The 15,776-nt window shown below is 26.8% G+C and overlaps 1 protein-coding gene across 1 annotated transcript; it reads right to left on the reverse strand.

Annotated features, from left to right (window-relative positions):
* Nucleotides 1-11,591: 11,591 nt before the first annotated feature.
* LOC147067605 (exosome RNA helicase MTR4-like) lies at nucleotides 11,592-15,485 on the reverse strand. The gene is made up of 4 exons (XM_085953504.1): nucleotides 15,396-15,485; nucleotides 14,686-15,284; nucleotides 13,562-14,301; nucleotides 11,592-12,193 (listed from the first exon to the last, which is right to left on the reverse strand). The coding sequence occupies exons 1-4, from the start codon at nucleotides 15,483-15,485 to the stop codon at nucleotides 11,592-11,594; spliced, it is 2,031 nt and encodes a 676-aa protein (XP_085809630.1).
* Nucleotides 15,486-15,776: the final 291 nt, after the last annotated feature.

Below are 15,776 nucleotides of genomic sequence, written 5' to 3' on the forward strand. Positions count from 1 at the left end.
ATATGTAGTAGTTTTATTTTATTACTCTCATCCATCATATAAAAATTTATATGGCTCTGTAAAGGAACCAAACTATGTACGTGTGCATCGGCTAATTAATTTTAAAATTATGTGTTAGTCTTATCTTATTACACTATAAACGAAACAGACTTTAGAATACTCTATATAATATAATAATCGTATATATTGTGCATTAGATGGTGTATTAATCACGGGTTAGATCTATCGCATTGTTCTTTTTAAACAGTGAAAGTTTTAAACGGCCCTGCAAAAGAAGAAAAATATACATGCTGTGCATAATTTTAAATTATAGGTAGTTTTTTTAGGCAATATTAACGGTATCGGCCGCGCCAATTGTATTAACGCTGTGGGACAACATTTACACAATACCAATTGGCTTTGATTATATGCACTTGCGTTACTGAATTATTTAAGTTCTTTTCAGCGCCTATACATGTGTATGTTCAAACCGAAAGCTTTCTTTTACTTTGTGATTGCTGTATCACTTTAACAGCTAGGCGGGATTCATTATCAATATGGTAATTCATAAACTCCCTTGCGTGAGGATATTAGAACCTTCAATCATATTAATTCAAGATTCTAAGTCGAATATCTACACCACTCAATCATTGCCACTGGTTGGATAGCCTTATTGCTCTTTAAACCAAGCTGAAATTTAGATGGTTCACTGAAGCTAGGCAATTATATATATTGTAATTAGATAATTGAATTTACCACAATATATTCACTTTAATGCCTGTTTATTCGAGAATACACGTCGAATATTTTTAGTGCACATGCCTCTGCTTCCGTTAGCATTCCCAACACATAAAACACGATTTATGTCATATGACGACAAAAACACACCAATTATGACACATGGAATTATTCTTGTTTTGCATTTGTAGATGGCGAGATTTCAATGCCTAATAAAACGAAAAATCTCGGTTTCTAGTTCGTCTGTCTGTACCATAACATAATTTAATTTGTATTTAATTTGATTTCAAGCTATTTAAATTTGTCCAAGCTAAACTTGTGATTGCTCTGTAGAAGAGATTGACTTGAGATTTCTTCTAGTCTCATCATGTTTACAATCTTAATCATACATCTCTTCTTTTAAAATTCATCAATTCAAGTGTAAACCTGAACGCTATTGCCTGTGTATGCTTCAGTTTCAGTTAGAATTCTTAAGACCATTTGTTTAATTATAATATTGTATATTTTTTTAATATGTACATAGATATTTTTTAAACGATTCTTTTTAAAATTTTAAACTTTGGCCGTTTGATTTTTGAGAAATCGCCTTCTCTTCCCCATGCTGTCCAAAAAAGAACAAAAGGGGATGATAAATGTAGTTGATATTTATTTTAAAAAATCAGACCCTTAATTAACCCCTATTTAGAAATGTCGACCGCAAACGATAAGTTTTCTTTTATAGTTAGAATTTTCAAATTTTTATTTGTTGGTCACGCAATTCAAATGTCAAAAAACACGATTTCAAAATTCAATCCAAATTATCAAAACAAAATATCGCTTCTTTATCAAACGTCGAATAATACGAAGAACAATGAATATTGTGCATGCGAGGAAATAATATTGACAACAGATGACAATGTAAAAATCAAGTGCTTAATAATTGCCCCACTTGGCTCGTCAATTAATCCGAAAACACCCAGAAAGTGTATCATTTATTTACATTCCGCTCGAGAAGGTCGATTCAATTATATGGAAAATGATGATTGGACTAAAAAATTGGTGAAGAACAACTGCTTATTTTTAATTCCGGATTACCGTGAATTCTGCGACTCGGAAGGAACCTTTACACGATTTGGAGCAAACTTAGATTTAGATGCTTGTGTTAAATACGTTTATAATATTTATAAAGTTAAAGCGAGCATTATAGGGAATTCTCTTGGGGCATCAATGATTTGTGAATACATGAGCTATATTAAAATGAAAACAGACTTCCGTGAAAGCTTATCGATGATTGATAAAATTGTTCTGATTAACATCACACCATCCACAAAGTATTTTTTAGAAACAGAATTATTCAAGCTTGAATCTGTATTGAACTTCTTTTATCTTGGCGCTACTCGTAAAATACTTGAAGTATTCGGGTATAATTCTATTCAGGATTTCGATGTATTGAGTGATAAAAGTGTTTTATTTGCCCACGATGATCCAGATATAATTAAACTCTTTAATGACGCTTCAGAAAATTTCAAATATTGCCATTATGAAAAATTTGACTGGAAAAGCGAGGTTGATATCGTAAAAGATACAAAGCTGTTTAACACTATTTCAAATTTTTTAAATTCAATCTGAAAAAAAAACATAATAAAAAACCTTTTAAGCCAAAAAAATATAAAATTCGCTTCAATTTGTTAATATTACGTGTCATTTTATTGATTAACTATTCTAGACGGAACTTTTCACATAAAAATAGTTAAACTGTATTTTATTTTCGTTTAAAGTTTAAATAATTTTCTAAAAAATGGAAAGTAGCTTATGCAAAAACATGTAAGACGACTAAATTTTTATAAATCATTCATGACATCACAAATTGCAAATATGCCACAATAAATATAAGCAATTTTAATAGTTATTTAAAAAAATATAATACGTTTTCAAGCATGATAATTAAAATTTACACAGAAAAATACAACAAAAAAATATTTATAAAGAAACCAGCATAGATTTTTCAAGGTAATTATATATAATCTTTAAAAAATATACTTTATGAGATGAATTGCAATTAAAAAAATATAATTTATGTGATAATTTTAATTTCATTATCGTCATCCAAACCATCAAAAAAATTTCGTTGCTTCTAATTTTAGTGGAAATAAGGCTGTAATTGAAACAGCATCAGACATATAAAATTCGAAAAACTCTATTTTAATTTCATTTGTGGACATAAATATCATAAAGTGTGCTTTTTATGATATATTTTATCCAAACAATGCAATGATTTCTATGTATGAATTGAATATAGAGAGTTTAATCTTGATTTGAAAGGTGTGATGGCTGTACAATATATTTACACGAACCATATTTCTATTTTTACCCTCTGCAACGTCGCATGTATTTATACAGAAATTCATTTAGAATAAGTAAAATATATAAAACGGCTACCAGCATTATTTCTCTGATGAAAAAAAACATAAACGGCCCAATTTTTATATTTCTAATGGGATTGTTATTCAAAACAACATAAATTATAGGTGCTTACCGTCAAAAGATGTAATGATCAAACTGGTGATAGTTGAATTAGAAATAACTATCCCAATAATAAAGTTTAAGTCGAGTAGAATAGAAGAAAATTTGAACTCAAAAAATCATCAGTTATTAATAGTTTTCTGCTTAGAATAGCCTAAATGTCTCTTAATATCGTGAAAAATTATTTTTAACATTTCATAATAAAGAGGATTAGAAATATTCTGCATTTTAATCATTCAAATAAGGAAATCCCGAGTTTCTTTTTTTTCCGTACGAATTCTTTTTATGTAAAATAAGATGGCTTGATAAATAAATATTTTGAAAACAAAAGACAGAGCTCAAATTACCTTAATAAATAAGACGTGAAACGTAATTCATCGTATTGGTTTATTTCAGAAAAAATAAAAACCTTAGATATATTTAACTATCAGGATGTATAAGAAAATTTTATGTATTATTCTTATAATAACCTTTTATTTTTGAGCTGTAGATTTACTTCCTTTTAAAGTTCTTTGCCTAATCGATTTCACGATTAAGGGACCCCATATAGATTAGCAGCAATTAAAATAAAAATAAATTTGTTATTTTCTTTTTGATATGTTATCAACAAAGTTACTATAAATAATACCTAAGCATTTAAATCATATTTAGTTGCATACTTTTTTTTATCAATAGCTTATCCTTGTGATCAAACTTGTTTGTAAAAATATAATGATTTCTTTTTGTACCTTATATAATTTGGAAATCATTATTTAAATGTTAACTGTATGCAATTTTGTTATTATAGTAGTTGAATTTAGTTTCTCTGATAAAATTATGAAATTTCCAATCTGATTTGCTTTAAAATATATAAAATTTGCAGTATTATTCTATCTACTTACTTATGGTAGAAATTTATCGATTAGAATGAAAGCTTCGTTAGTTAGGATCCTTTATGACTTTACTATTATACACAATTACAAATAATTACATTCTTAACCCTTAATATATAAAAAGAAAGTTTATATGATCATTCAGTGGAAATAATAATTTTTGATTCGATTATATTTTCTTGATTCTTGATGATTATTTTTTTTTATTTCCCAACAATGTTCTGTCCTTTTATTAATTATATATATTGTTTTGGAATTCATTTACCTTTTATCTAATTAAAAGGCATTTTCTAAAATATTAAAAGGAAATAATTTTGAAAATCCGATTTCTATTTTATTGTGGCAAAAAATATTTTCTATATAAAATACTAATTTGAAATGAAATTCCACTGTTAAATCAATATATATTAAACATAAAAAAATTCTTCACAACTTATATACAGCAATAAAATATTTTTGTAAACTTTAAAGTATCGTGCGACTAAATTTCAAACAACATGTTCATTAAGCTAAATTAAAAAATTATAAAACATTTGAATATATTTAAAGTGGAAATCGATGTTTGATGATTTATTTGAAAATTTTAAATTTCTGAAAATATGCACAATAAGACTTTAATGACGACATAGATTTGAACTATTAGATTCACAATCTTTAATGATATAAGTAAAACTTAAAATTCGATATTCTACTTATTTTGTATAATTAATAACTTTTTGTGTTATATAATTAACAAATACATTAAACCGATTTACATTCGTCTTAAAGTTCTTGAATTTAGACTAGCTTCCTTTTGTATTTTATAAACATTTCGCTTAGCTATTTATTTATTGTAAAATTTCTGGCATGCGAATGCGTATTATGTTTAAAATAAATTTAAATATATTCAAAGAAATGTTATGTATTTTGTTAATCTAACTTACTTCTTTTGGTTTTATTAACCATAAAATATTCCAAAATAAAATTTTATTGCTCGTTATATTTAAGAATTCTATTTCGAGATAATACAATTTTCTGTAAATTACATATAAAATTAATTTGCCATTTCAACGTAAAATTATGAATTATAAAAAGTAAATAATTATATAAATAAGTGTAATTTAGATAAAAAATAAAATTAAATGGCGATACATAATCATGATTTAAATGTAAATAACAGACAAGGTGAATTAGAAGAAAAAAATGGTTTTTTATCAAGACTAATAAATATTGATATGGCTCATTGTGTAAGTATATCCTTGAAAGTCTTAGTTTTTATCTCTTTGGGACTTATGTTATTTCTTTTTTCGTGCACGCTTTGTAATTTTTTTACAATATTAAGCATTGAAAAATCACCAACGAATCTAGATTTACAAAAATATCTTTTTACCCTCAATACGTTCACTTTTTTTTTTGTTATTATTATGGTAATGTATACTATAAAACGAATTGAAAAAAGCGATGTTAGTAGTTTGACTCTAAATTTTATAGATTTTTTGCGTTTGTTGTTATTATTGACTATTCTTATTTCACTGAACTTAATTGTAGGAATATTATCAAAAACAAGCGTGCTTTATGTTCTATTTTGCTCATAAGATTTTCGATTAAAATGAATTTAAAAAGCATGAAACTGCTATAAGCAGCCTTTTATCTAATTTATTTATAAATTATGTTTTTCTCTTTTCTCTTTATAACACAAAAAAACACTTTAATATTTTTTGCCGTGCCCGATACTTTATTTTTTCTCCAATTATTGTTCAAGTAACTGAGTACACTAATTTCAAAAAAAAGTCTAATGTAATATATAAAATATAAAAATTATATATATATTTTTTTGTGGGTTTTTTTAAACCAACAGTTAGTGCGTAAAAATATATTTGTCAATTTTCTTTTTTTAACATCGATTATCTAGCTCAATGAAATGATTTTATATGTAAAATCACGTAAAATATCCGATAATGAATGCATAAATATTATAAATTGTCTTTTATTTTATAAATATTAGAAGAGCAGAATTATCTTTATATTATCCCATGCAGCATTTTGGTGCCGTATTTAAGACTTTGAGTAATTTAAGTAAGTGCAGAATCACAGTTTACTACATAGTTAACAATGCAGTTACTTTCAAGAAGATTTGATTTTGTTGATTTTTTATATTTTTATTAACCGATATTTCGTTTATTAATCATAATTAAAAAATACTTATTTTGTTAATTTATTGTTTTTTTGTCTAATAAAATGGAAAAAATACAAATTATAGATTTTATTTTACCTGGCTTTGTTCTATATCAATTGTTGAAATCTATGAAATCTTTTTTGCGTAAAATACAGATAACATAACATTTACATTTCAAATTAGTCAATTTAAACAGATATATCACATTAAACTCACCAAGAAATCAATTTAAATTTTTTTAATGAAATTCACAACTACCGTAGAAAAAAAGTTTAAAAAAAATATAATAATACTTTTAATTAGTGTTTTTCGTAAAAAAATTCATGATTTAATCTTAAAAAGGGTTGAGTTTTCTTTAAAATGATTATAAATAATAATTGGTATTTTGTTAATATAAATGCCCCCAGTCATCACAAAAAAAATATTATTCACCAGGTTGAGCTATCAAGTCTGTAAAGTGACAAAAAAATGTGTGAAGCTAACTGGAACTTTTATATATTTAACTTAATTTTATAAATATTTTAGTAGAGTTTTATGAGATTGAACTCTATTGTAAATTAATAGATAATCCTGATAATGCCTTTAGAATACAAAGACAACATGTTTAAAAGGTAATTTATAGCTACAATATAGCATCAAATATGAACAGATATGAGTGCTATAAAGGTTCAAAGAAACTATATATCTGCCATGAAAATGTTGTAAAAATTTGAAAAAATTATATATCCCTATTTTCCAGTAGTATATAAAATCTCTAAATATATTTGTATCATATCGATATAAAGACTTTAATCACCTTTTCATGAAATAAATAACTTATTTAACAAGCCAAAAGGGTACTATAATGCAAAAAAAAACAAAAATTTGCAAAAAAACAATTGCATACAAAATTTTATTTTTTTGTATGATTTTTATAAACGTAGCATCCGAATCCTACTATTTATTATATTTTTAGATTTGTGACATCGCTAATAATATATTTAAAATTTTATACCTTTCAGATAATATCGGTATTTTAGATTTTCTTGGTTTATTATAATTATTTACGCGGTATTATTTTGTATTTTAGAAATTCTGTACTTACTATAATTCATTTGATTTTTTTTAATAACCATTTAGCTTATAGATAATGCAATAAAAGCCTCGATATATTTCATGTGAACATCCAATAGTCGGAAAATTGTTTTTGCCACTACGTCAAGAGAAAAGTTGCGCAAACGATTCCTTTGTAGAAGAAATATCATTTTTTTGCAAATTTTATTTGTTCATGGTATTATAATTTACGTAATATAATAAAAGAAATTAGATGAATAGAAAATTCCCACCATTTCATATGCTTAAATATAGATGAAGATCCATGTAAATCTAAATTAATAATTTGAAGTTTATTTTCTTAGATTATTATGAGAAAAGAAGATAATCTAAATTATGGAGTTAAATCAAAGTATAATAGACCATATAAAGACCATCTTTATGATTCTAAAAATATATCGATCATGAAAGCGATTTTTTTTCGCCGTTTATAAAGGTAAGTTTTTTTTTATAAAAATGTTCTAATATATGAAACGTTTAAAGTTGTGGGTAAAAGATGTATTTAAGCTATTTTTCTATTCGGAAAATATATTTCATAAATTAACGTTCAAAAAAGGTTATAGAATAAATTAAAGAGTCTAATTAAAGTTTTTTTTTGTTTAATTTATGTCAAAAATTGCTTTGGAAATACTATTTAGCAGATAAATCAGAAAAAGTATGGTAAGTACCCTCAAATTGCAAAATTAAATTTTTAAAAGTATGATTATGTGCCAAGCAGCCACAAAATTTATATAAATTCAAAAGATTTATTTTTCCTGCTATAATGATGCCGTTCCTATCTTTGAATATAATTATGAAATATAAATTAAAGTAATAAAACAAGCAAATATCCTGCGATAGATACACTTAAATACTTTGGTGAAAAAATAGCTCATATTCATATATATTATAAGTGAATTTTATTTAAAAAAATTATTATTAAAAATATATCACTTAAAATTAAATGTTGCATAATTGAGAAAATAAAAGAAATATTTTTTATTTTTTTTTGAATTCTCTCAGATATAAAACTCAAAAAAGTACAATAAATACACATATAATGTTTGTATTGCTATAATTTTAACGTCTCATAAACATAAAAAATAATTCGGAAATTTCCCTTAATTTATACAGTGCTTTTCAAATCTTTATTTACGATATATCCTACGGATTTTGATATGCTAAATAATTTGAGTGAATTTTACATTCTAGTGTTTTTATAATATCTATTAAATATTATAATTCGCATTTTTTTTTATCCTTGATTCAGCACGGTTTTTGTTAGAGATCATTTTTATTTTTCAATTTATTTATTTATGGGTTAAGTTTCTTTTTATCAATCCTATTATTTAGATGTGGTCAGTTCATTGGAAATATTTTACAACATCTTTTTACATCTTTTGACACCTTCTTTTTATCTATATTCATCGACTGCTCTTCTTCTTTTATTTTTCAATAAAACTTATTTTCTTCTATTTAAAAGACCATATCATCCAGAAACTTGAAAAAAATACACGGTAAAAAAATTGACATAAAAATTTTCATTGAGTTAACGGAAATTATTATAATAGAAAACGTATGTTAAAAGAAATCAAGAATATTAATTTTGCATTTTGTAGTTTATATATAAGATTAAAAAGATTGATATTATGCTAACCAAAAAAAATCACTAAAATCGGCTTTTGTCTTATAATTAAGTATATATTTATTGAAAAAAATATAACCATTGAAAATATAAATAAACCCCGCTGTAAATTGCCTGATAGTCACTACAAAATCCATTAGTAAGATTAATTAATTCCATATTTAAAAATAGATTCCAAAATTAAAGATTTTTTAAATAATAATAAAATCGCATTAATTTTTCTTGCATTATATGATATTGTTTTTCTGATAATTTTTTACTCTTTTTTTCTACACAAACGCGTAGTTAAAGTGAGAGCCTTTATTTAAATATGAAAAATTATTAAATATTATAAAGTTTAATTTTAGATGATTATACCGAGCCAAAAACACCACAAAAAACAGACACAAAACATGATCCACTAGTATGATAGTCTATTATACAATGAAAATCTCATCTAAAACTCATATACTCTGATGTGAAAATTTAAATGCCATAATTTCTTCATAAAAAAACATAATTATTATTTCAGATACTCAAATTAATAACCAAAATCACATGTACATACCCATATACATTGACGGAAAAACAGAATTTTAGGAAAAAATAACACTTACAAGATTTCAGTTGTTTTATAGGCATATAGAGTGTTTTATTACCGATATAGTTATTTAAAGATTACAAAAGATGATATTTTAAGATAAAAACCGAATCTAAATAAGAAAAATGATATAAAGAAAGAAATATTTAATTATTATATATGGAAAGTGTTTTCTAATTTAGAATTGATTTAATAAATTTAAGATATAATAATTATTTTCCCCAATCTTTTGGTCGAATTACATTTCTACCATTTACATTCGCGAAAGAATACCTCTTTTCTCGATCTTTGTTGGATAAAATTAACAATTCTAGTTTATTTCTTATCAAGTTTCTCGTGTACAACAAATTAAATTTTCTAGGATTCAAACCCGCCTTTAAAAATAATTTTACATTTGAATTTTAATTCTATTTATTTTAAGGGTAAATTGGTTAAATTATGACGTGATTATTATCAGATAAAATTATATAATGGCTTTATTGGTATACTAATGAAAGAATAAATATAAATGTACGCTTAGAAATAAGATATACAATTATATTTTATCGATCTACTTAATTTACGAATTGTTGCGTTTCTATTTTTTTAAAAAACAAGTACAAAAACCATAGGAAAACATCTTTAATTTACCGTAAAATTTTTGTTCATAATCTTAAGGAATTATGAAATTTTAATATATAAACAATTTTCGGATTTTTTCAAACGGGAAATCAAACACATGTTAAATTTTCTAGAAATTAAAAGAATAAAAAATTTCTATAGGGGTTTGTAATTATAATAAACGCTTGTTATCAAAAATTAGTGCATTAAATGAGAATTCACGCGTATTATCATTAAAAAAATCATGGTTAATAAGTTTAAATATAATAAAACCTTTTCAAGATAATTCAGTTTTTTTACTAAATTTGCTGTAAATAAACAAATATATATATTTTTATCTATTTTTGTATATTTGTCATGCTCTAAATTATTGAATATATCACTATTATGATTTTTTAATTTCATCATCATATATATTATGATTTTGAGTTGTAATGGGACTTGGGCACGGCTTATTCAATGATCCCACAAGTTGAATGTATAATTGATTAGTAATCGAATAAAAATCGCGCAGACTTTCATCGAGTTCACAAAATACATCAGATCACTTTTAGACTAATCATATGGCAGAGACCAATATTCCACAATTTCAATAAATTGAAGTTTCTTATTTATTTTAGAGCTAATTATTCGCTAATATTTTGGTTTTTTTTCTCAAGCACAACTTGCTTTATCTCTCGTACACACAGTGTATTAATACTTTCCATCACTTTCTCCTCACAGAAGTCTTATTCAATACCTCTCCTCCGTTCAAGAATTGTTAATTCAATTATTTTTCACAATCCCAACGTTTGTATGCATTCCTCAATCTGATTATTTACTCGATTTTTTTCAAATAATTTTGATGATATTGTGTCACCACACCGTCCCAAGTTATAACATATGGAATAATTTTTGTCTTGCACTTGTATATTAATGACAGCTCGATGCTAGCAGATCCTAAATACACAATTTTTCGTTTTAAAGTATATTATTGTTTTCGATACTGGTCATACCAATTTCTGTGAGGGTATTTGTTTTTTTTTTGATATAAAAATATTTTAAAATAAATTGAATTTAATTAAAGTCAAGTTAACTTAAAAAAAATATAAAATTTTGTTTATACAAGTGCAAGACAAAAATTATCCCATATGTTATAACATGGTAAGGTATGGTGACACGATATCATAAAAGGTACCAGAAGGAACTAGATGTCACGAATCGGGTTTCGGCATATATATAAACCTTAGGATTAAGAAAAACCCTTGAATTAATAGGTCTCGAAAGAAGGTGGGGTATTGAAGAAGACTTTGGAGAGGATAAGATAGCCGAAAGTATTAATACCTGTGTGTACGAGAGATAAAGTAAGTTTTGCTTGAGAACAAAAATTAAAATTATAACGAATTATTTTGCCAATGAAAAAATAAATAATTTATATAAAATATAAAATTCTGATTTAATTTATATATTTTAGATATATAGAGATGCAGCAAAGACTATATCTCTTTTAATTTTAGTGATTCCCAGTGCAAACATATTTTCAAGTTCATTATTTCCGATTTCTCTAGCCGCATTACCCATCTGTTTCAATAGTTCTTCAAGTCTACGCAGAGCCCTAACAATACTTCCCTCGAACACAGATGTTTTAGAGCATATTTCGACAAAAGAATGACCTTTTACCCACATCTCGACTATATCCATGATCTCATATGAAAACCTTTTGGCGTATGTTTGACAGCATGTTTCAATTCCACATTCATTCATTGTTGCGCATATCTTATTGATTGTTTTAGTAATAATTTCGTAATTTTTTTTATTTGTTTCAGAGAGTGTTGATTCGTTGTCCCATTCAGGAAATATGAGGCAAGATAATACTGGTAGAATTTCCTCTAGCTTTAAGTACGTGAAATCACCATTGAATAGCATCTCAGTGAGAATTAGTTCATCTCCCGTTGAAAGTTCGCACGCTACTTTTCCTTTTATAAGAATCGTTGTTGGTGAGCAATATTGGAGTCGTCTTAGGACTTGAATCATTTTTTTGCATTCTTCGAGGTGGTATATTTTGTTTAGTTCTGTTAGGTTTGATATATTTTTGGTGTAGGATTCTATGAAGATATTTTCCCTGAATATTTTTTTTAAACTATTCCTGATGTCATCTTGATTGTTATTTACAATGTTAATGGTTCTGTTATTCATGTAATTACCATTGTTATTTCTTTTGTTTGTACTATCCGTATTCGTATTGATACTATTTATAGTGCTATAATTATCAATATCAATATCATTATGATTATGATTTAGGAGTGTAGTATATACACCAGTATCACAAACAGCCTTATTTTTAATAAATTCTAGTTCAATTTCGTTTTCATCAACACATTTATCAGAAACACATTCAATATCAAATTTATTACCACAAAAAAAGCAAAAATCTCTTTCAATATGATCTAGAACACACAATTTGATGCATTCAAGCACAGAATCGATGTAAATGATCTCTTCCTCATTTCCACTATCATTAATTTCAATAACCGGCAAATTTCCTTTGATTGCTCTAGAAAGGGAATACATGTTTTTTACCCTCAAATCGTAGATTTTATCGATTTGATGAATAGAAATTTTTTTAGAGTGCTGAGCTCTTTCATTGTTTATAGTAAACCCGACTAATACATCATTTTTCGTTTTGTTTTTTAATAAACAGTTTTTCAATGTTATGAAACTACCCTTTCGAGGGATGAATATGTCGACAATTCTTCCTTGTTCGAGATGCTTTTCAATATTGGTGTTTTTTAGTCTGTTTCGGCGAATTCTTAATGTTTCGTAGCCTAGAAGAATGTTGTGAATGGTGAGTGGTGACATTTTATTTCGAGGAATTGATGATATTGTGTTTTTTAGATTCGGAGATACTATCTTTATGTTTATTGAATCGTCTAAGTTCAGAAGATACTCCGAGAAAACCATACTACCTGTTATATTGTCGATATTAGAAATGCCTAAATGGTTATTTAAGCCATTTAAGTGGACATTGTTGCCTCTTATTATATTATTGTCTTTCTCCATGCCACTAACAGTATTTATATTCCCCTTTTCATTGTAATTTATGTGGACATTGTTGCCTTTTCTTATATTATTGTCTTTCTCCATGTCACTAACAGTATTTATATTCCCCCTTTCATTGTAATTTATGTGGACATTGTTGCCTCTTCTTATATTATTGTCTTTCTCCATGTCACTAACAGTATTTATATTCCCCCTTTCATTGTAATCTATATCAAGACCATCGTTTCTACAACTACCCACTTCCAGACTATTATTGTTAAAATTACTAATACACACATTATTACTGCTGTTATATGTACCATTCCTTTCCCTATGTATCTGATCTATTATTTTCTTCATTTCAATAACCTTTGCACCAATCTGTTCTCGACCTCTTTTACTCTGATAATGAAAAAAAGATCTTTCCATAAGATACAAAGTATCCAAACCTTCAACTCTCATAAGATTTAGTATCATATTGTACGAAAGCCTGAATGCTGAACATAGTCTATCAGCCTGTCCACTAAATAGCACCGTAGCCTTTTTGAGACTAATAGCCTCGCCAACCATAGCAACAACAACCCCTTTAGTGTCGATACCTCTTCTTCCAGCTCTTCCACTCATCTGAATATACTCACCAGAACTAAGCATTCGTCTTTCAACACCATCGAACTTCGTAATACTCGTAAAAATAACACTCTTGGCAGGCATATTAATTCCAATACTAAATGTCTCGGTGGCAAAAAGAATTTTTATAAGACCTACTTGAAAAAGTATTTCAACAGTTTCTTTTATTATTGGAAGAAGACCGGCGTGATGGATTCCGACACCACGACTGAGTATAGGTATTATATTTTGTATTAAGGGAAGTGTTTTGTCTTCGTCACATAAATTTTTGATACAATTTTGAAATATTGTTGTACTTTTTTCTTTTTCGTCGGGCGTTAATAAATCAGATTCTATTGATAGTGCATACTTTTCGCATTCTTTGCGAGAGAATGAAAATACTATGACAGGTAGAAGCTTTTCCTGAATTATTATCGAAACAACGTTTTTTACATCACTTTCCTCTATTCGAAACTTTCCTGTTATTCCTTTCATTGCATGGATAAAGTTGTCCTTATCAAAAAATGTTGTTTTTCTCCAAACATCCAATGCTTCAACATTTCCATCTGAAACCATACTTTCACCTCTATTTATAGCTGAAATTTCAATTATACTATTCTCGACATCAACTTTTTCTGGATTAACACCTCTCATGTCTATATTATCATTTATGGTCATATCAGCATTGCTTATATTATTATTGATCTCAGTTGTTAATTTACTTTGATTGACAGATAGATTGTTATTTTTTATTATAGCTTTATCCTCTTCAAGGGTTATATCATCAACACTAATTTCTTCGGAAGAAGCCTTATATTTCTTAACGCCATTTTTCACATTATCAACTTTTACACTATAATTTATTTTATTTTCTTTTTTCAAACTGTTTTTAACATCCTCATCAGACTCCTTATTATACAAAATCTTAAACAACTCATCCCTATTCTTAGCTGCAATATAATGTTCCAAGGGTGTCGGCCTCTTCTCAGTATAAATAACATGGACAACCCCCTTCGAAATCTCACAAACCCATTCAGCAAACTCGACTGCATTAGGAACAGTAGCAGACAAAAAAATAAACCGAAAATGTATAGGTGCAAGAATAATACACTCTTCCCAAACAACACCCCTCTCCTTCTCTTTTAAATAATGTATCTCATCAAATATAACATAATGAACCTCTCTAAGTATTGTACTGCCCTTATATAACATGTTCCGTAATATCTCGGTAGTCATAACTAAAACACTCGCATTAGGATTGTGGGTAGTGTCTCCTGTAATTATTCCAACATTGTCATCACCATGTACACGACTCAACTCTCTATACTTTTGGTTACTTAGTGCTTTTATTGGTGACGTGTATATACATCGCTGCTCATTCTTTAATGAGGTCGCAATGGCATATTCGGCAACTACAGTTTTGCCGGCTGAAGTGTGGGCTGACACAAGTACGTTTTCATCTCGCTCAATCGCCGATAGCGCCAGCTTTTGAAATGTATCGAGTTCAAAGTCATATATCTTGTTTGGATAATTTTGATGGACTTTTAGTGGTTGGTATGTTATGGAATCTTCAAACGGAACTACGGATTCGTGGCGCGTTCGGTCAAGAATAAATGTGTCTAGTATTACCGTCTTCTTCGGTTCATTGTTGATTGTTATGTCTGCAATAACTGGAACTGCTACTAAATCATCGAAAACTGAAAATGTATCATCTAACATTGAATATGGGCATTACAATAATTTAAACTAAATACTCATTAGAAAATTTTCACAAGATGGGAAAATATAATTGTTCAATATTTTTTAAAATAGATACGTGTCAATCGATAGCTTCTAGAATATAGTGTTCTACAATTATTAATTTGAAAAAAATCAAATTCAGTGCATAATTAATTGACATTGTATTATAGGATACAGGAACATTCAAAAACTTTTTGTATTTAATAAATAAATTAAACTATAGTACAATAGTAGTTTATCTCTGATAAATTGGTTGAAATGAAATTTTAA

The sequence above is a fragment of the Rhyacophila brunnea genome, unplaced genomic scaffold (genome assembly GCF_057557595.1).
Source record: "Rhyacophila brunnea isolate RB1 unplaced genomic scaffold, BYU_Rbru_1.0 scaffold_37, whole genome shotgun sequence".
NCBI lineage: Eukaryota > Metazoa > Arthropoda > Insecta > Trichoptera > Rhyacophilidae > Rhyacophila > Rhyacophila brunnea.